The sequence below is a fragment of the Nannobrachium achirus genome, assembly GCF_963921795.1.
Source record: "Nannobrachium achirus genome assembly, chromosome: 10".
Lineage (NCBI taxonomy): Eukaryota > Metazoa > Chordata > Actinopteri > Myctophiformes > Myctophidae > Nannobrachium > Nannobrachium achirus.
In genome coordinates, this window is record NC_137819.1 from 5,920,566 (window position 1) to 5,942,541 (window position 21,976).

At 41.7% G+C, this 21,976-nt stretch overlaps 5 protein-coding genes across 9 annotated transcripts in view; 2 read left to right on the forward strand and 3 right to left on the reverse strand.

Moving 5' to 3' along the window:
- LOC308293363 (uncharacterized protein) overlaps window positions 1-21,976 on the reverse strand; it is a 525,181-nt gene that overhangs the window by 164,196 nt on the left and 339,009 nt on the right. The window lies entirely within an intron of this gene.
- Window positions 1-21,976, forward strand: part of LOC308293361 (uncharacterized protein) — a 196,317-nt gene that overhangs the window by 52,421 nt on the left and 121,920 nt on the right. The window lies entirely within an intron of this gene.
- On the reverse strand, window positions 1,946-21,958 carry LOC308293331 (uncharacterized protein). Of its 5 annotated transcripts, XM_080735794.1 has the most exons (11): window positions 20,989-21,958; window positions 8,471-8,593; window positions 8,213-8,284; window positions 7,115-7,171; window positions 6,895-6,966; window positions 6,694-6,771; window positions 6,501-6,580; window positions 6,263-6,349; window positions 6,078-6,155; window positions 4,421-5,846; window positions 1,946-4,310 (listed from the first exon to the last, which is right to left on the reverse strand). In XM_080735794.1, exons 2-7 carry the CDS (start codon window positions 8,577-8,579, stop codon window positions 6,564-6,566), a joined length of 405 nt encoding a protein of 134 aa, XP_080591920.1. In that variant the 5' UTR covers window positions 8,580-8,593; window positions 20,989-21,958; the 3' UTR covers window positions 1,946-4,310; window positions 4,421-5,846; window positions 6,078-6,155; window positions 6,263-6,349; window positions 6,501-6,563. The 5 variants fall into 5 exon arrangements, 4 of the variants coding, with proteins under 4 accessions (XP_080591920.1, XP_080591923.1, XP_080591922.1 ...); XR_013962452.1 differs by lacking the exon at window positions 8,471-8,593; XM_080735797.1 differs by lacking the exon at window positions 20,989-21,958 and having other exon boundaries at window positions 6,694-6,768; window positions 8,471-8,937.
- On the forward strand, window positions 9,485-17,005 carry LOC308292264 (uncharacterized protein; the record flags this gene model as incomplete). The annotated part of the gene is made up of 13 exons (XM_080734579.1): window positions 9,485-9,853; window positions 10,025-10,078; window positions 11,251-11,370; window positions 11,634-11,708; window positions 12,206-12,834; window positions 12,977-13,067; window positions 13,162-13,351; window positions 13,473-13,539; window positions 13,650-13,704; window positions 13,902-14,048; window positions 14,639-14,720; window positions 14,908-15,057; window positions 15,661-17,005. 13 exons carry the CDS (start codon window positions 9,485-9,487, stop codon window positions 15,918-15,920), a joined length of 2,289 nt encoding a protein of 762 aa, XP_080590705.1. The 3' UTR covers window positions 15,921-17,005.
- On the reverse strand, window positions 18,175-20,997 carry LOC308293330 (uncharacterized protein). The gene is made up of 3 exons (XM_080735793.1): window positions 19,612-20,997; window positions 18,654-18,759; window positions 18,175-18,269 (listed from the first exon to the last, which is right to left on the reverse strand). Exons 1-3 carry the CDS (start codon window positions 20,064-20,066, stop codon window positions 18,192-18,194), a joined length of 639 nt encoding a protein of 212 aa, XP_080591919.1. The 5' UTR covers window positions 20,067-20,997; the 3' UTR covers window positions 18,175-18,191.

Below are 21,976 nucleotides of genomic sequence, written 5' to 3' on the forward strand. Positions count from 1 at the left end.
AAAGATTTGGAGGACCCCCTGTAGTAACTCTGAGGACCCCCTAGGGGTCCCGGACCCCCTGTTGAAGACCCCTGCATTAGACTCAGGAAAGGCAAACTGACCCTAGCCTAGCTGGAGGACATCCAGTGGGGTCAATTGGGTATGGCAAGGTATGGCAGCTGCCATACCTTGGCTACAGGGTGTACCGTGTACAAAATGTACTTCTGAAAAGCAAATTCATCATGCCTGTTGCTAAGGTATGGCAACATGACTGGTGTCTTGCACGTGCGCAAACACCAGTCACGTTGCCATACCTTAGCTTTTGCTGAACTGATGCCACTGAAGAAATCCAGGATCTAGTGTGGGAGGGAGGGAGTGGCCATCAGACCATGTGCCTACCATATCTGGGGGGGGGGGAAGAGAGAGAGAGAGAGGGGGGGGGGGGGAGAGAGAGAGAGAGAGAGAGAGAGAGAGAGAGAGGAGGGAAAGAGAGAGGAGAGAGGGACGGAGAGAGAGATCAGATGGAGTGAGAGAGAGAGAGAGAGGTGGGGAGACAGAGGGAAAAGGCAACAGGGGTCTTGAAGATCCATCCCTGTTGCCGTGCAGGAGATCTGTGCGCTATATGTGTGTGTGTGTGTGTGTGTGTGTGTGTGTGTGTGTGTGTGTGTGTGTGTGTGTGTGTGTGTGTGTGTGTGTGTGTGTGTGTGTGTTGGATGAAATCCAGATGGTGTGTGCCTATGGCTGTCTGTAAGGGCCTCAATGTACGCTACAGTGTGTTCCAGGCACGTGCACACATAGACATCAAAGGGGGCTTGAGCCCCTGCCCTTTTATCTGTCTCTAAAGAGTGCCCTCTCCAGACCATGAATGCAGTTTTCACCATGGTGAAATAAATGCAAATGCCCTCTTTCCATGAAGGCAGCATTCAAGAGAATTGCCTTGTCCAAACTCTCCTGAACTTGAATGCAGCATCTTATGTTGAAAGAATTGCCCTCTGTGTAGAAATCCATGCCGTTACGCCACATCTCCAGTATTCACTTGATTATGCTTAGGAGTTCAGTGTGGTATCAAGTACCAGATGGAAATAGCCAACCTCCAAGCTCACAATGCGTCGCAGTGCGACGCGTTGGAGGTCTGCATGCCATTTTCAATATTTTTACCAAAAGGCCCTTTTAGACATTTCAGACCCTGCCTCTCTAACATTCTCTGCAAATCACTGGTGTGTACTAACGTATTATATTATAATAATGTATAATGCGTTGCTACAGTATCAAGTCCACATCGTGCTCCATGGAGAGACCCGTCTGCAATCACACCCTCGACATACAGCTGCTCGGGGGTCCGTAATCACGGCCCAATTGGAAACCTGACAAATGGGAGACACAAGCTGACAGTCAGTCAGACAGACAGACAGACAGACAGACAGACAGACAGACATAACCCCAATAGTGGCCTAGGTGTCGTCTGGCCTGTCATAACATTATCAAGTACACGTGCGTGCGTGCGTGCGTGTGTGTGTCCATGTTCAGGAGCCTTGTGGTTAGAGTGTCCGCCTGAGACTGGGAGGTCGGGGTTTGATCCCCGGTCAGGTCATACCAAAGACTCTGAAAAATGGGACCCAGTGCTTCCCTGCTTTAGCCTGACTCTCAGCCTGAATTTTCATTTACTGTAGTTTCACTCCATTATTGAAACTCTTTAATGTGATTCAGTTGCTTGAGCCAGGCTATCCCTGCTTAGCACTCAGCATCAAGGGTTGGATTGGGGGTAGTCATGTCCAGGGGTGTACATCAAGCTGCCTCACGCTTAAGAAACAGGAGATGGGCTCCTGGTATGGGGTTAAATTAAGGCCAATTCAAATTCGTATTCGTACTTTGCCTTTTTTTTTACTCGTAAACATTTTTACCAAAAAAACTATACGTAAACAAATTAATTGGAAAAAAATATCCGTAAAAAAAAAAAAAGTATGAATGTTTTTGGGGAAGCTGCAGTGATTATAATGCCAAAACAAAAAAACAAGACAAAATACGAATATTTTCTTACTGATTTACGAGTTGTTTTGTTGGTTTACTTCATCACGAATGCTTTCATCATCTCACGCACACGAATGAAACGCTCACGCACACGAATGAACCGGCCAATAATCACGTGATCGGCAGAGAGCCAATGGAGGTGCGGCCTTTCCACTAGCCAATCATAATTCTCCATTCTTGGCAGCAGTTGCCATGTCTGGTAAAAGTGAGTAATCTGTTGTTTATGTTCCTCACATAATATACCTATATCCACACGATATTTGTTTTTAAACTATTGACTAAATTGACTAATCAATCATTTTTATACATTAAATAAAATAGAAATGCATATATTATTAATACACACGATAAAAGCACTGATAAAGGTCACTTACAGATGCTGCAAATCAAAACTAGACAATTAACCTTACCTCCGGCCCTGACCTTTTTACTGTAAATACAATATTTATTGTTTCTTATTTTTTTCTTATGATTGATGATACAATGTGCACAATAGCCTAATGTATTTTATTATTCTGTCATTTAATGTACATAGCATCCATGAAATGTGAAATGGATGATTACAAAAACAGACCATTTGGCCAAAACAAACTAGTTACTATGATGAACAGTGTTTCATAACAGATTACAGTACAACTTTGACTGTACAACCTGGATTAATGAACATTTTGCTAATAAAGAATGCAATCAATTCCTAATGTAATTTATTTACTTACCAGCAGACCCTCTGATGTTATAACCAAGCTAAATAAGTGTTCATGTACAATAGGTTATTTCACATTGATGTTAGCAGACAGTGATGACCAAGATCAACTTTAGGCTGGAAGGAAAAAATGCTACAATAGTCAAATACAACTGCACAGAATTATATTTTATTAGACAGTGGCTCCACAGTGTGTGGCAACCAAGTTAATCAAACAGATTTTCCTGCTGAGTCCCCGTTTCAATGATGTGTTCAATTGCTGAATCTTACTTGTTAGTTTCTTTCTACATGAAAACTAATTATAATAGAACTTGCAGAATTAAGTAGAAAGAAAACTAATTATAATAGAACTTGCAGAATTAATTGTACAAAATTATCGATGTGATTGTTTAGAGATGTAAAGGATGTTTGGAGGAGGGTTTCAGTATTTCTAATGTAGGTGTTGTAACAGTAATACAGTGCCTGGAAAGGGCATTACATAGAACTGAAAATGGAAGGACCATAGGTTAAGTGTCTGTTCAGCTCTACAACGCTCTTCAACCTACTAAGGCTAGACTCATTGGCTAAGTTGACCTCAACAATGAAGATAGATGTCCCTACTGTGGTGTCAAATTTCAACATCTCAATTCTGCTGTAATTATATTAGAAATGGGCAAATAAATAAGAATACAAATAAGCACCTAAACTATTTTCAAACAGTAACAGAGCACACATGAAACACATTAACCACTGTGTGCTGGATTCCAGGTAGTGAAGACTGTACGAGGGAGAAGGACACTTTGAGCAGAACACTTGTCGACATAACACCTGTCCAGGCAGGGAGGAACATGAACCCAGTGGGAATTAGGAACTTTGGTAACGATGCCACCCCAGAGCAAGAATATCATACAAGGTTTCATAATTTTAGATTGTAATTAGGGAAAAGCAAAGATGGGAGAGTTAAATGTTTTCATTTAGTTCTATTGTTTTAGCGATTTTAAATACTTTATTTCAGTGCATGTGTGCAAGTGCCTAAATGTGTCCTTTTAGACACAATAAGCTGGCAATTTATTTTATTACAATTTACAGTGACACTACTAGCCCCCATAAGTAACATCTGCCCATGAAAGATTGTGGTGCCTCTTTTTGAATGGACTTTTATTGTATCTAAAAATACATATTTAGCCATTGTACACATGTCCCCAAGCACTGAAAGCAATGTAATCAAAATCGCTAAAATTATAGGAGAAAATTAACACATTTTAACACTCATCTTGTCTTTTCTCTAATTACAATCTAAATATGAAATCTTGTAAAGGTGTCCATTCAGTCAAGTTTGCGATTCTATGTGGTGATGTCAGACGGAGAGAGAGAAAAACAGAGAAACCATCACTCCTCGTGCTCATGGCGGAGGGCGTTGTAGAAGCCATGGAAATCACTGGGCAACACCTGCTTCATTTCTTGCAGATGTTTGAAGTTCATCGCTTTAATGGTGCGGCAGCAAGTGTAGAGTGGGGACACTGTGGTGATGTTGCTCTTCTTCCTCAGTGATGGGGACTCGTAGGGCTTCCAGGCGTCTGAGTGGTCGATCTTGTACTCCATACTGCCATCAACGTTGTACCTAGGATGAATACAAGGACAGTGACAGGGGAGAAAAGTCAGGTTTTAATACTCATTAAATAATGTTTGTTTTGGTTTCCGCAGCTATGTCATTATTATGTATTCAAATACCTGATTGCTCGGAGGTCATGCACGGTGGGATCCCCAGTGACCTTTCCCGGGCAGATGGCTTTGCAGAGGTTCACCTGGCTGAAGTTTTTGAAGAAAGTGTGGTCTACATACTTCACTTGGTATGGCCTGGGATTGGTACGGGCTTCCCGGATGGCAACGACATACTCAGCTGGAACGCAGATGTCTCTGTTCCTCAGTCTTCTCTCAATCACACTGTGCACAGGATGTACTCATCATAAGAGGGATGTTCTTCGCGGAAGTGCACGATGCACGAAGCAAACTCGTTGGCAGAGAGACCAGCTTCACCCTCGTGCCATAAGTAATTTGATGCATCATGTGAAGTCATGTCATACATGGTAAAGTTATGGACACAGAGCTTGGTCTTGAAATAGAGGGATGAGGCCTGTAGCTTGGAGCAGAGCAGGAGCCCCTGAAGATCCATGCATGTCACCAAGGTCTTCTCACCTGCCTCGTCTTTGTCCTTCTGCTTCATGGCTTGTGCAGTGTCCTTTTTGTTGCAGTGCTCCTTCCATGTGGCAGCCTCAATGTTCCCAGCCTTGAACGCACAGCAGGTATCACACTGGTCTTTCTTCGGGTGAAAAAGAGAGTAATTCAAACATTAAACATTCTGGTGAACACTTGCCTTGACAGCGCCTGGATGCCATGGTCTGCACTGGAACGGATATACTCTGCATGGAGGTGATTGATGGACTTGAACACAGGCTCCAGGTACATCTTAGTAGCCTGATCTCAGACTCAGCTCACTCTGAGAGTGGGCGGGGTCTCTGGTCTGGAAGCAGGCTAACATCTTAGAGGACGAGGACCGGCAGTAGTGCGAGGGAACTTTTGGAAGGTCCAGAAGGAAGGTCTTCAAGAAGTCAGACTCCTCTTTCCTTACCCTCACCCGCTTCTGCTTATCTTCCTCAGTAGGGCTTTTCCCTCTTCTTCCTACCCACTTCAAAAAAGACCACTGCTTCAAGCCTAGGGTTGACAGGAACATGCGTTGGCACACTCCGAGTCTCCTGCCATCTACGACAAGGTGACAGAAAATGGATGCCGACCTCCTGGATTTCTCTGCTCCTGTCCTCCGTCGCTTTACACTGCTCACCTCTACCAATGATGCAACATAAATCTTCCTCTCACGCCAGTCTAATTTCTCCCAGAAGTACTTGAAGATCTCTTCTCGCTTCGACTCTTCCACTTCTCTGCAGTGCAGTTTACTGGACCTGTGGCCGGCTGCAGACTGACATGACACACCCATTTTTCTTCCCTCCTTTAACACTGACTCTCTATTCTTCCTAGGCCAGATATGACTGGCCTATCATTCTACGCCTCTTCTGGATGTTGTTCTTCCAGCCCTCTGGATTTCTCCTCTTCCTACAGAGACCAGCATCAACACCTGAGGAGTCTTCTTCCACCTCAAGTCCTATATTGTGTCACAAAAAGAGAGAAAATTTGTCATTCAGACCATTAGTGTGCGAGTCTCTCTGTGTGTATCTGTGCAGCCCCTTGCGTGCACATCTGTGTGGGTACGTACATGTGTACTGTATGGATGTGTAGTTGAAAGAAAAGAGTTAAATAGCAAACATGCACCATGCAAGATACTACATTACACACATGTGCATCAATGTGTCCATATTAATAATGACAACAACACCTTCATTTCCAGATTCCGATTCACCAGGAGAATCACCATGTTGGTCACGTTCAGGTGTCCAGTTTCGATCAAGCGGATCTGGGAAAGAAAGAGGAACAAACAGAATGCACACGTTGACATAATTCAGTGTTGCTAGGACTTTGCATTCTTTGCTCTGGCTGACTTAAGCCTGGTTGTACACAAACCTTCTTCGTCCCCACTTGTGTCGTCATCCTCAACTCCTTCAGAATCTTCATCCTCCACATTTGAGTCCGGCTCAACTCTGTCTGCACCTAAAGAACAGAAAAGAAATATGAGATGTTCTCACATTAAGTGTGAGGCGCTTTCTGGTCATGTACAGTATGATTCTGAAGGAAAAAAATGAAAATGCAACATTCAGCAGTCACTATTTGTGTTTATTACAGTGATTATTAATAATAATACCTTCATATCCAGATTCAGCAGCACCAGAAGAATCACCATGTTGGTCACGTTTAGATGTTAGGGTTAGTGGTCGAGTGGATCTGGGAAAGAAAGAAACAAAACAAATGCAATGTTAACACACCTGCAATTCAGTGTCAGGCTTTGCTCTGGCCAATAGCCTCGGTTCCCTGGCACTTGTTAGTTTTACACCAACCTTCTTCTTCCCCACTTAAGTAGTCATCCTCAATTCCTTCTTCGCCTCCCTCATTTGAGTGAGGCGCAACAACTTCTGCTGCAGAAAAAGAGAAGAGACTGAATGTCAAATAGAAAACATGCAGCATTGACAATAATGCAAAGTGTCACATGTGTGCGTCATGTTTTTGTATGAAAGACTCTATACAGCTATTAATATTACCTTCATATCCAGATTCAGCAGCACCAGGATTATCCAACTCTAATTTAAGGTTCCATGATGAATCAAGCTCATCTGGTAAAAACATAAGAGGAACACAATGTACAGTGAATGCAAAGTAGAAATTACATTGCCAAGATGTTGCATCCTTTGCCCTTAATCTGTTTTACCACAAACCTTACTTCTCTCTCAGTGGGTGTGTGTGCGTGCGACAAAGACAAACCTTCAATCTCCTCAATTGATGAGTCCTCCACAACTGCTTCTCCTGCTGCTTCTCCTGCTGAAAGGGGAAAAAGGTCACACGAATTAATGAAATGGCTACTTTTTAAGATTGTGATACTACAGCAGATACTGATTAACAATTTGTGTTAAGGTAATAATACTATGTTTGAAACTAGTACAGCAACAATTCAAAATGGGTACTTAGTGCTAGAGCTTAGAAATTCAGCCTGAGCCCGACGGGACCCGACGGGTCGGCGCGGCGCGGGCTGGGCCGGGCTCAAATTTCCATGTATATGACGGGCTATGGGTCGGGTCGGGCTTTTATAATCCGGTAGGCAAGCGCAGCGCAGTATCATGATGTCTCTGTGACTGTGTAAACTGCGCGCTCATGACTCTATGGCTGCACCGCTGCGCTGTTTCGCAATTTGACAGTTGAGCGTGAGTGTGTGTGTGCGTGCGCTGTGTGTGTGCGTGTGCGTGTGGCTGGCTGCTCGCTGCTGTGGCGTGTGCAGTGCATGCATGCGCTGCCAGCGCTGGTCGAGCAGAGCAGAGCGGAGGACATCGTTGAAACAGTCCACAGACACTTTTTGTATCCTAATAATCATAATAGACGTTGTGTGAACGTTGTAGCTATAATAGCCTGTACGCCTGCTGTCTGATTTAGCGGCGGCCGTCAGCTGTGTTTTCCAGCAAGGCTTTTTGATTGATTGAAGAATTAGGCTCCGATGTTTATTTGTTCCATAATTAGCACGGTACTTGCTACAATGTCTTATATAGGTCTATATAAAGACAGTTGGAAAAGGACTCTGTTCTTAACAAATCACCATATGAGAAAAAAGGCTGCTGCAGCAATTAAGCTTGTTTATAATGTCGGGCTGCGGGCTGTGTCGGTCTCCAATTGTCAATTATGTATCGGGCTTTGGGCCGGGCTCGGGCTGCCGTTCTGTGGGGTGGGTTGGGCCGGGCTCATTTTTTTAGGCCCGATCTAAGCTCTACTTAGTGCATGTTTAGGGATTTGTAACTAGGACAGCAGGTACAATACAAAACCACACATATGTGTTTCTATGCACTATAATTCATAACACACCACACCACATACCTTCACTCCCAGATTGAATCAAAACAGCTGACCCAGCACTGGCAGCATCAACTTGGTCACAATCAAGTGCATCTTGGAAAGATACAGATTATCATTAGAACACTGAATACAGCAGCTAATTATTGTAATTCATGATTAAAACACTTTGATTTCCAAATTAATCACACAAGTTGCACCACAGCCAGAATCACTACACACATCATTAAACTGAGCTGACTTATTCCCATTTTTCTTTCTATTTTTTTTTATCGCACAAACCTTCTTCGCTGCTTTCACTGCTCTCTAGTACAGTCTCTGCCTCGTCATGTCTGCCCCTGACATACTTGACGCTAACCAAAGCACACAGCTCCTCCATAGAATACATCATCCTGAGATGTTATACTGAAAATAAAAGGAGAATACAGGGTTAAAATCAAGGGTAACACAATGGTGTAAAGTAATTAAGTACATTTTCTTAAGTACTGTACTTGAGTACAATATTGAGGTATTTGTACTTGACTAGAGTATTATCAATTTCCAATACTTTTAATCCACTATATCTCAGATCCAAATATTTTACTTTTACTCCACTACAAGCTGAATTATTTCCAATTTCCAATACTTGTACTCCTCTATATCACAGATCAAAATTATTGTACTTTAATACACAACAAGCTGAGTGCCTTTGGAGTACTTTTACTCCAATGCAAGCTCACAGTGGGACACATTGTGAGCATGTAGATCTGCCATTTTCAAAATATTTGAAATGGGACATTCTGCATAGAGTACTTTTACTTTTGGCACTTTAAGTACATTTTGATGCCAACACTTAAAGGGGGGCTCCGGTCGTTTTCAAGGGCTTTTGTAACCCCATATTATCATATTCTAACATGGAAACCAAAAGGAATTTTATTTTGGTGGTATATAACCATTTTTTTGAAAACGCGAAGCTATGACCTCACTTCCTAGGGCGCGTCCTGTAATACACTACACTGCCCACGGTGCTTTGCGCGACTCGCCCAACCCCTTCCTCCCGCTCGTAACAACAGCGCGCCTTGTAGGGGCTTGTTGGTGGAAAGCATTGGTCGTGTTTGGAACGTGTCTTGGTTGTATTTGGTAGTAATAGTAGTAGTAGTAATAATAGCAGTAGCTTAGTAGTAGTAGTGGTAGTAGTAGTATTAGTAGCAGCAGCAGCAGTCGTTTTTATAGTAGTAGTAGTTGTAGTAGTTGTTTTGCAGTAGTTGTAGTAGTTGTTTTGTGTGTGTCCGTGGGACCGTGTCTGTCTGTAAAAAGATGCCGTCGTTTTGTGTTGTGCCTGGATGTTACGAGGCCAGAAAGAGGAAGAAAGGACCCGTGTCTTTTCACACATTTCCAAAAGGAGACCGACGACGGGAGCTTTGTAAGCAGTGGCTGAGAGCAATCAAACACCCGCGTTACAATGAACATACAGACCCAATGATACTCGGAGCTCTGCGAGTGTGTAGTGAACATTTTACGGAGGAGGACTTCGAGAGGAATCTGATGGGAGAACTGATGGACAAGGGCAAGCCAAGGAAAGCAAAAGCTATACTGAAGGAGAGCGCTGTTCCATCAGTGTTCCTGGAGACGTCCACCACGTCTATTGCTGTTCCACCCCTGCCGGCCAAAAGAAGAACACCAGAGGTATGTTTGGAGTTTGAAAATAGCCGATCTACAAGCTCACAATGCGTTGCAGCGCGACGCGTTGTGAGCTTGTAGATCGTAATGCTGTAAGCAATTTGTGAAATGTGTAATAGATTAGAAGTAAACGCAAGTCACTTGACTAGCTATATTTATGTTGTCACTTTTCTTTAGAACCTGTCACCTGTAGAAGTGGAGGCTTCAAATGAAGTTGCAGTTTTGCAAGAGGTAGGCAACTTTTATTTGGAAGAAGTCAATATAACGTTAGCCTTGTTGTTTTGAGACACGTTTAGTGCTAGGATGTAGGTTTCTTGATCCCGAGGGCAATGTGGGGGGCAGACCTCCATTCAGAAACACCCCCACGTAGAAACATCCCCACTGATCGTTTAGGTTGGGTTTAGTGTGACACCTCCATTTAGAATAATGGAAGTCAATCTTATGAATGTATGTGTTGTCGTTGTGCTGGGCTGGGCTCTATTGTCATTGCTAGCGATGCTAATCTTTATCCTGTCATAATTTGCCTTGTGGTGCATAATCAGTGTAGTGTATTGTGTTGGCGAATGATTAGGCCATGACACCGTTTGTCAGAGAACTTCACTTATCAACCAACTTTGAGTAGCACAACATTAGAATCACATGCCAACATAAGACCCTGAGTGAAATCACAACACAGGCAAGGCATCACATACGCAGCACAATCGAACAGAGAATCAGTGTTGTGAATTATTTCATGATAATGATAAACATGAATAGTAATCCCAGCTGTTAAAAATATAACTACTATTTACAATTTAAAAACATTTCGGAAACACATTATTTACTGCATGCTTGTTTATGGTTGCAGATTATTTTAGTATAATTTGGAACAAGCTTAGACACTTTATTTTGAAGAACCTAACGGGAAGTTGCTTTTCTGTCTGACTGTGAGTGATGTCACAACCTAGAAAGACGTCAAAATAGTCTGCCTGCTTCTGTGTTGCGATTGGGTTACTAGCTACAGAAAAGAGACCCACCACGTTAATGCTGTGAACCTTCAAGCCATATTCTGTACACTTTTCCTTTGTTGGTATTTTTCTCAACTTGCAAGAAGTTTCATGTACACTTTGTAAAAAGTTTCTTTGGTCTCATCATTTATCATTATTTTCAAATATCTCTACAATCACAGAGCAGAGCAGAACAGAACAGAACATAGTATCAGTGATACAACACAGTGCTTCTAACACTGTCATGTAAATGCATGTACAACACATACTTTATTTGAGAGACACTGGTGAAATAAGTCATCACAGTGGAATATTTTATGTGGATTGATTGATTCTTATACATTCTGTCTTGGATTATCTTGTAGCTGGTAAAATAATAGTGATTAAACTCTCCCTCATTTCTGCTGTTATCCTCAGGGGTCAATGGAGAGGGGAGGTTCAAACCCTACTTTAGGACCAACAGCATCACCATCAGCCATGGCCAAAATAGGACCAACAGCATCACCATCAGCCATGGCCAAAAGAAGAAGAAAGGAGGTATGATTAGGGTTCAAATGCCATACTTGGCAACACGTGCACCTACATATAGACAGGCTTCACATAAAGATGTCCTCTTTCAAGAGGTAAGAACGTTTTGTTGAGACCCACTGCCCTAAGGAGTAGAAGGAACATGTAAACAGACACTGACAAGTGGTGATTGCATTACAGAGATGTTATTGTGGTCTTTGTAAATGTTGTAAATGAATTGGCCTACTGAGAGTCTATGATGCTTACAATGAGACCTTTTTGTTGTTGTTTAGTTTGTAGCTGGATCACCCGCCACATCTACGCCACACACTGCAAGCCCACATGGGCTACATCGTCTGCGTCAATCAGTAAGTATTCACCATGGTTACTAATGAAAAATCTTGAAAGTGTGAGAAGTACTGATTTGTGGAATACTATGCAGCACTGAATGCTGCGCTGCGTGCTTGTATATGGTCTTTGAATATTTTGACCCAATTCTATGAATGTCTTCTAAATCAGTGGTTCTCAAACTTTTTTATGTCAAGGACCCTCCAAATTACTATTGTATGTTGTATTTGGCCGTTGATCCCCATCTCAAAATATGTTGTTCCAGGGACCCCCAGAAGCAGAGATTTGAGTTACAGAAGTTTGCTTTGAAAAATATATATACAAAGATTTACAAATATTTTCACAACAACAAATAGCAGATCTACAAGTGGTCAGCAGTGCTGTGAGCTTGTATATTTGCTATTTTTCAATAGCTAAAGTATAAAATAATTCCAGGTCTTAATGACAGACATTATCAACTGCCAATGTTGGTGTGGTCAGCGTGTTAGTTTATTTCTCCATTTTCATTTAAAATTAGGCTCTCATGGACACAAGTAGCAGCAGTTGGGAAGTATTTGACCCCAAGGATTCAGACTATTGTCCCGAGGATGATTCATCCACCACCACCACCCCAGCTTCATCTCAGGAGAAGCGTGTGAAGAAGAAGGAGGATGATGATGATGATGATGATGAGGAGGATCCAGATCGTCATCGTTGGAAGGAGCCTAAGGTCATCGTTTATGAGTCCAGTATCCTAGAACTCTTCAGGAAGTGTCAGTGCTGTGGAAAGCCCATAAACGAAACAAACGTGTTCTATGTCGGGGCACAGATGAAGGTTAGGTGGGACTGCCTTGAAGGACACTCTGGTACCTGGTCTTCATCTCCTGAAGTCAGAGGGATGCCTGAGGTGAACCTGCTTAGTGCTGCCTCTGTGCTGTTCACGGGGAGCACCATCACAGAGTTGGAGGATTGGTCCGCATTAATGAACTTGAGGATGATCAAACACACCACCTTCTATGACATGCAGAAGTCATATCTAGGTCCTGTCATTGAGAGCACGTACGCAAGACAGAGGGATTCCATCCTGGCCAGACTCTGCATTGAAGAGGTGGAAAAGAAGGAGAGGGGAGAACCGTATACGCCAGTCCACCTGTCTGGGGATGGAAGGTGTGTATGAAGAATGTAAAGGAAACAGCAGAAGTAGTAGTAGTAGTGTATATACATTGAAATCAGTATTGATCATTAGTTTGGGATTTATTGCATTGATTGAAATGCTTATTTTAATATGTATATATTTGTTTTTACTCAGATGTGACTCACCAGGGTTTTCAGCAAAATACTGCCATTACACCATGATGCTGGATGCCACTGGAGAGATTTTGCAGACTAACCTAGTGCAGGTAATTTGAGTTGTGTTATTGCATAACATTGTGGCATAACGGCTGGTTACTCTATGTATCTTTTACTACCCTCCATCCCTCTAACTTCTTGTAGGTCACAGAAGCATCAAGTTCATCTGCCATGGAAGTAGAAGGCTTCACACGGGCCCTCGACACGCTGCTTGATGTGGGACTACAGGTGGAGGTGGTAGCAACGGACCGCTCACGATCAGTGAGAAAGAAGATGAGGTCTGAAATCTATCCTGAAATCGACCATCAATTTGACATTTGGCACACGGTCAAAGGCAAGTGCAAGATACTGGATAATGGATTGTGTTCCATAATCTCTGATTTTACATTTTCTATTTTACCGGAGGTGACACCCAAATAGTTCAGATTGTTTTAATATTTAAATTATTATTTCAGGTTTCCATAGCAAGCTGATGGCTATAGCCAAGAAGAAGGGTCGGGGAGATCTAGCGGACTGGTCAATGTAAGTGCAGATGTTTATGTTCAAGACACCTACAGCCACACAAATACTCATGTTGAGTAAGTTGAGCGTTACACAGGAGTGTAACCTATGTATTGTATTTCACCAATTAGGTCTCTGAGGAATCATTTGTGGTTCTGTTCTGCTTCCTGCGGAGGCAACACAGAGGTATGTGATCATCATATTTTACATTACTGTCTGCCCTCCTTGTTATGTCTGGCCTATTCATCTAACTGTAAAACCTTTGCTTTGGCCTGTTTAACAAGAGAGAATTAGTTTTCCTTATCTTTGTTGCCTTATTGTTTACCATAGCTTTCTTATTTGTCACAGAGGCCCATAATTGCATATCAATGTATTTATTTCAGGAGCTGAAGCGTCGTTGGCTGTCCATACTGTACCATGTCCGAGACATCCATAGCTGGACTGAGGGAGGGCGGAGGTACAGGTGTTTTCATCCCCCCCTGGACCAAGAGACGAGGAAGAAGAAGAAGTGGCTTTCCAGGGATTCACAGGTACTGTATTATTTAGATAGAATCTAGTCTTTGTATGTTACTGTTAGGGCTATAAAGAAACTACACACAGTCTCGATTATTACATCAATGTGATCTCATTTTAAAATATTGAACATGTACTACTCTAAGCAGTAAGCACTCTTGTAACTATAGTGTTACGTTGCCTTCACTGCAGTGCTATATACACGACCGGAGGGCGTTATGAGCTTGTTATTGAAATAAGTTCCCCATCATCATTTACACCTTGCTAAATTCCCTCCATTGGCTCCCAGTTACTGATAGTACAAAACACTGATGTTGCCCTACAACAAAGCAACGAAATGTATGGCAAAATCTTCCCAGCCTGATCCAACCCTACAATAATTTACAGTAGATCAGCTAACAAAAGGTTTTATAGATTAATGGAATAGGAATTTATAGAATAATGTTTTGATAATATACTGTTTAGACTGACAGTAGGTTCCTGTTTTTTTTCTTGATGTATTATTAGATCTATGCATTTGATGTATTATCTTGTGGTTACCTTGCCTACCTACTGTAAATCACTCTGGATAAAGAGCGTCTACTAAATGCCTACATTGGGACTGCAGGTATACCAGGATTTGGAGAAGCTGGTCTGTGGCAAGCTGCTGTTGGGAGACCTGGAATATTTGGGCCTCTTCAAACACACAGGTAAACTGACATTGTCATCACATGTTTATGGTCCTGCTGGTGGAAAGCCAAAACATGTAGATGTGATGTGAAATTTTCCCGATTTCCATATTTACCTGCATTATTTGAAAAAAAAAAAAAAAAAAAAATCTAAAAAAAAAATTTTTTTTTTTTTTGATGTGCACATTTTGTTATTATGTTCCTATAGGTGGCCTAGAAGTATTCCATTCTGCTCTCCTGAAATATTTGCCAAAAAGGTTAGCCTTTTCCTACACTGGCATGAAAGAGAGGGGAATGCTCGCTGTTCTGGACCACAATGAAAACATTGTGAAGCGGAAACAAGCCACAAGTGCCACAGGTTATTCATATTTGTCCATAGTGTGAACCTACTTTCCTTCTGTAAAGATCAATTTCTGCCTGTCCTCTGTATATACAGTACAGCACTAGCTGTATTTCTAAATGTGAAAGTGCCTAGGGCAGGGGTCTTCAACATTTTCAGGCCAAGGACCCCTTAGTTGAGAGAGAGAGATGAATCAGGGACCCCCACAACCTGTTCATAGATTCCATATAGTTTCATCGTTTGACAGCACAATCATCAGTGTATTTTGGATTCATTTCAATTTGTGTTTTCAGATATTTAACCACTTGACCCGGGTTGACCTTTTCACTGTGCTCTTTTTCCCCTCTACACCAAAGCTCTTTGAAAAAAATAGACGATCTACAAGCTCACAACGCCTTGCAGCGCGAGGTGCTGTGAGCTTGTAGATCTGCTATTTTTGGCTAAAGTTCTCAGAATATGGACACATAGGGAGAAAGGAGAAAAAAACATTCTATCTATATTCTAAGATTTGGAGGACCCCCTAGGGGTCCCGGAACCCCTGTTGAAGACCCCTGGCCTAGGGTTAGGATCAGAACAAATATATGACTTGCTCAATGACAAGAAAAAATAAATACATTTCAGGTGAACTCTGCACCAAACAGGAGAACTGCAAGCGGACAGGGAGGTGGGCTGTGAAGAAGCAGTACGTGCCCCACACACAACTCTTCCGAGAGACACTGGTCCGTCTCGCCATCAAGCGGAGAAAGGATGTGACAGTGCCCTACCAAGTGCCAACTTCTTCTCTCGATCGGCCATCTCTACCACCCAACATTGCCAAAACGCCCAAGCCCCCAAAGAAGCAGGCAGTTCTTGACCACCAGTCCAGATTTCACCAGGACTAGTCTCCAGGTTTTCAAGACACTGTGTGTCAAATGTATGACACTGATTTACTATGACACTGCGGCACCACCAGGACAGTGGTTCTCAAACATTCAGGGGTTGATACTAAGGTCTCAGAGGCAAGTACAGGTCATGTTCTACTTGCCCAAAAAGTAAATCATCCGTTATAAGATGACTTATTTCTTTACTTTCTGGGTCTGTGCGATACAATGTTGTACCTCAATACATCCAAATTAAAATACCAAATACCTACATAGCTATGATTGAATATGTCTATGGTTACTCACTTGTTATTTTATATTTTTAAGTGCACAAAAATGATAGGTTAACAGTGCTCTTATTTTACATTCCACAGACCAGAGGACAGTGTGTTGGCCACGTTCAGGTGATTAGACAGATAGCTTGTGTTGTGTTTATAGACGGTTGCGTCTCATCAAATGAGTGGTTGGGCAACCTGAAAGTGAACTTCACCTGCCCAAACCTTATTTACCTGCCAAGGGCAGGTGGGCAAGCATTAGACAAGGACTGGCCATAGCTCTGAAAGTGTACAAATGGAACCATATGGCTCTTTGTGTAGTATAAATGATGCCATAGGAAATGTTCTTAGCCTCCTGTGAAAACCCCTTTAGAGGCAGGAGGGGTTCACGTTTCTCAGGCCAAGCACCCTTTAGCTGAGAGAGAGAGAGATGAAGCAGCACTACACATATATTGTAGTCTATAAAATTGTGTAGCAGGTGAAACTTTTTCCACACTTTTCCTTGCTAGCGTCATGGACATTGTTTGACTGCACTATCATCAGTATTGTGTAAATCAATGTGTTATTGTTCTATTCTTTCTTTGTTGGATTCATGGATTGGATTAATGTGTATATTCAGACATTTAACCACTCAAACCCTCAATACTTCAGGGTTCCCACGGTCATGAAATTCCTGGAAATATTTTGAAATTAGAAACATATTTTTCCAGTACTGGAAAAGTTTTGGAATTTATCAAGGGTCCTGGAAGGTCTTGGAAAAAATAGCTATGCATTGTCTTTGGTTATTGATTTTGGTAATACCTCTGAAATGACAAATTAAACATTGGCCAAATTGTCAAATATTAGAGTCAGAAATTGTGAAAATAGCCGATCTACATGCTCACAACACCTCGCGTTGCGAGGCGGCGTGAGCATGTAGATCTGCTATTTTCACAATAGAAACATGTTCTACAAAATTCCTCAACTCTTTGTGCTCGTCAGGGTGCCAGGTCCCCAGTTAAAATATGATTATTTCAGGGGTCACAGCCTAAAAAGGTTGAGAACCACTGGCATACACTACCTGTCTTTTGGCATTGTGCATAGGAGTAAGCGACTTGTTATTGAGCTGAATTATTGTTATATAGTCCTGGAAATTAGGTTAAATATTCTGGAAATGTTTTGGAAATTAATTGGTAAAAATGTGTGGGAACCCTGATACTTACTAGTAAACTTTACCTTTGCCTCTCTATTTGGTTTGTTCCTTTTTCCCTCTGCGCCCTCGAAAATAGGAAATCTTTGCCAGGTCCAGGCTGTGTGGAACTTCTTTCTTTGATCTAACATTGATATCATCTTTGAGTACATTGATTTAATCCCTGCAATGTCACGAAATGTCATTGTGTATTTTATATTGCATTCAGGTATTTTAAAACCTGAATCAGTCACTGAGAAGTTCTTACTGTAGGCCATTGCTTCAGTACCCCCTTTTCTTAGATTACAAAACTATATCTAGCATATTGTTGCTGTCAGGCAGAAACCTAATATTTTACCTTTTTGGTCATTAATGCCCTATGTTATACTACAGTGTCATACAAAAAGTAGCAGATCTACAAGCTCAAAATATATTGCGTTTTTAGCTTGTAGATCTGCTACTTTTGAATCCTGAAAAGTAACCATTTCGGACATGAGGTGTCCACCTGATGCTATGAATTAACGATAACCCACTTTTGAAGAATATATAACATTACAAATAAGAAAAAGGAGTGAAAGACTTGAAATTAGAGCATCCTGACCTGAACACATTTACTCTACCTGGTGTTCATTTTTCACTTGTATGTGCCCCTGTAGTACCTCTTTGTAACCCTAGGTGTAAACGTAACACCATTTGAGAATCACTTGGCAACAATCAACAATTTATTATTACAATGTGTTGCAAACACTCAACACTAAAACTGTGTACGTATTACAAGAAAAGAAAAAGTCCAATGTCTTGAATGAATCTATTTATTATAATTGAATGGGCTCACAAATGTGCACACCATCACAGCTCATCAAAAAGACCTTCAGCTTCACAATAGCCTTTGTACACGCCATCCGGAGCGGGAAATCGCAGCCTCACCTGGAAAAGGAGGAAGATAGATGATTTACAATTTAGGTTTTAAAAGCTCTTAAAGCTCCCAAAATGAAAATGTTTCTATTGATTAGTCAGCCCATGGAGACTTGAGTTCAATAATATTTTTTTGTATTAGTTGCATTCCTAAGACAAAATTATGAGTATAGTAAATGTAGTAAATCTATAGTAATCAAAGTATTGCCTTAAAAAAAAACTAATAAATATTATTGAACTCAAGTCTCCATGGGGTGACTAATCAATAGAAAAAATGTCATTTTGGGGGTGAACAACTACTTTAATCCAGATGGATTTACAATAGGCAAGGCGAATATTCTAGGGTGAGTGGAAAAAAGCAAAATGGTCAAAGTATGTAATATATGATAGTTTTACCTGGTGAATTATGCAAGCTGGCAGGACAACACGATTCCCTATCCCGAGTTTTGCCCCCTGAAGGATCCACTCCAAGACGTGCCGGTATCCCGCCAGGCGATATTGCCTGCAGTCAGAAGAAAGAAGAAAAGTTGCAGACTGTATACAGTAGTATTGTAGCATGCATGCTGTGTAGTCTCTCTCATACTGTTCTTTCATAAATCCTGATTCATTGTTGTGTGGGTGGGTGTGACACGTTGTCATTGATGTGTCTGGCTTTACCATTCACATGTAATTCAGTGGAGTTTCATTGTCATTAAAAGTCAGTCATTGTCATTATTTTGTTGTCTGAAGAGAACAATGTGTAATGATGATGGCTCATTGGTCAGTGATTGGGCTATATCTTTTACATTCATGTGTAATTCAGTAGTGCAATAAGTGCATAATGAGGGTGGATAATTCAATGTCACTGTGTTGTCACTGTAACAAAGGAGTTTTGACCATCATTAGCCTATAGCTGTGGTTCCTCTTTTTAAAAGGTAAACCGAGGAATCATACATTGTACACTACAGTGTTGTCCTTCCTCTGCCCAGCTGTGTGTACATCAGCTATGTGATGTTACACTGAAAGACATTTACAGGACATTTAGTCCTCTATAGAGACATTTTCATATGTGTGAAACGAGATGAAAAAGAAAAAAAGATGGGGTGGAGTGCTACACATTAGCACCGAGATGGCTCGGTCTGCATCTCAGTGCACCAGGCATTGAATTGTACTACTTCTATAGACTAGAATCAATTCACGTTGCACTTTTATCATCTGGTCTATAGCTAAATAGATCTCAAATTATTTAAAGTTGTGGAAGGCTCGGTCACACAGACACACAGACACACAGACACACACACACACACACACACACACACACACACACAGAGAGAGAGAGAGAGAGAGAGATAGTGTAAATAAATGGATAGCTTACTTCAAACTCATGGTCCCTCTTGGTCCATTGGGTTTCGGCTGCTTCTTCCAATTCAGCTTGGGTATCCTGAAGTAGGTTTGAAGTACACCGCTGTCTAGGTGGGGAGAGAAACTGGGGTGCTCCGTCACACACACCATCTCTGTGTCAGCTGGAAGCTCTGCTAACAGGAACTGGACACGGGGCCATGTTTTACAACATAGCGATTCCTTTTCTGTTGGCATGGCCAGACAGCGTCCACACTCACACCAGTCAGTGTTGTTAGCCCTGGGTGGTCCCTCGGGCTCCGGTGCAGCTGGCAGCTGTGTCTCTCTCTCTCTCTCTTGTCGTTCTCTCTCCTCCATTTCCTCCAACGTGAACTCTGGCTCAAACATGTATGGCTGAACAGCAGATTCAGCCAACATATTTAAAAAGTCCTCCTCCTCGTCAAAATACTCCAAATCTGTCTCTGAAGCCATGTTTTTTACTACTGTTGCTGCTACTGCTACCTTTGTTTTGTTTTGGGGTTCGCGGTAACTGCTTGCCTACTACGGTAGCCGTTCCGGGTCAATCCTATATGTAGTTTCAGTAGCTTACGGACCATCGTCTAGCTACGTCAGAGCTTTCGGGAACCCAGGCTTTCCATTGGCCAAAATAGTCAATGACGTAGCTAGACGATGGACCCCTAGCGGCCACAAAACAGTAATGTAAGGAAATACACCCATTTTAGCATGAACGTAGCTGACTAAAAGAACACAGACTTGGTTGAAAACCGGCGAACTACTCCTTTAAGCAATTTATCAAGTACATTTTGAATTCCAGACTTTTACTTGTAACAGAGTATTTCTACATTACATTATTGATATTTGTACTTAAAGTAAAAACATTTGAGTACTTTTACCACACGTAATGGTACGTTTTTGTCCAGATGGAACCAAATGGACCCTTTATGGACCCGTTAAGGGTCCATTTGGTTCCATTGACACTCCATAGAAGTTGTTGTGCTGGCAGCTTAATGTAATGGTACGTTTGTGTCCAGATGGAACCAAATGGACCCTTTATGGACCCGTAAAGGGTCCATTTGGTTCCATGGACACTCCATAGAAGTTGTTGTGCTGGCAGCTTAATGTAAGGTATAAGGTAAAGGTAAATGGAAAACCACATGGCAAATTATTTGATCGATAACGCCAGTTGCGGTGGGTTGACGGAGGCGAACCATGTTTGAAGCAAAATCAGTGTACGACGCTGCTTGTTCAGAGAACAAACAGACAACACAAACATCAGAGAACAATACTTTCCTTGAATAATAACAATTCACACGACGCCAAGCACAATCGTGAACATGATCGTTGGTATAACCTAAGCATACAGTTCTCAACAAGACATTTGGTGATACTTTACCTTGTAATAATGTCGAATTCCGTGTCGTTTAGTGAAGAAAAAGTTTGTTGCTCTGAATCATTCCCCTCCTCCAGTCCTTCTTCTCCCGCGGTTAGATACGCGTAGTGTGATGGACAGGTTGAACATCCAATGGTGATGTCGTTTCGGAGCGTATCTCCGTTGGCTGTTGGATACGCGGTGTGATGGACAGGTCCCACATCCAATGGTGATTACTGTTTCAGCGTATCTCCCCGCCCATTACATACGCGGTTTGAGGGACATGTCAAACATCCAATGGTGATGCGTGTTAAATAGCTTGGTCAATAAAACAACTTTCCATTGGCCATTTACACACCAGCTGATACTAGCAGAGAGAGGAGAGTGAATGTAATCCAACTATGATGAAAAGTAAAAATCCATAATAATGGACTTACGTGGTTTTCATTGGACAGCGACGATATTCTGTACTACTAACCATGTTCATCTTTTTCGATTAAAACACATGAATCATGACATGTTTACGTCTTGTGAATTATATCAGCTTTATTCAAATGCATTCAGACAATACAGGCAATATCATTTCACAGGCAATTAGCCTTTTATTTAGGAAAACAATAGAATGTAGTCTTGTATCAGCTTTATTCAAATGTATTCAGACAATACAAGCAATATCATTTCACATGCAATTGGCCTTTTATTTAGGAAAACAATAGAATGTAGAGTATTGTATTTTGGGCGGATTTTGTTTGCATATTGTAAATTAAATTGAATAAGGTTCTGAATAATGTAGGTGTAGCTATAGAATAGGCAAAGACAAATGTGTGTTGTGAATAGAATCAATAGTTTCCTTCCCAATAAAGTACAGGGGTGTGAGTTTTCCTGAACCAAACAGTCGTCAACCTCCCTCACCACGAAGGACCACAGAAAGTTTGTTGTTCCTTCTTGGAGCTCTTTCAAGAGGTTGAATTCTCAAATCTGATTGCTGCTACATCCTGCCATCGGAACCCTG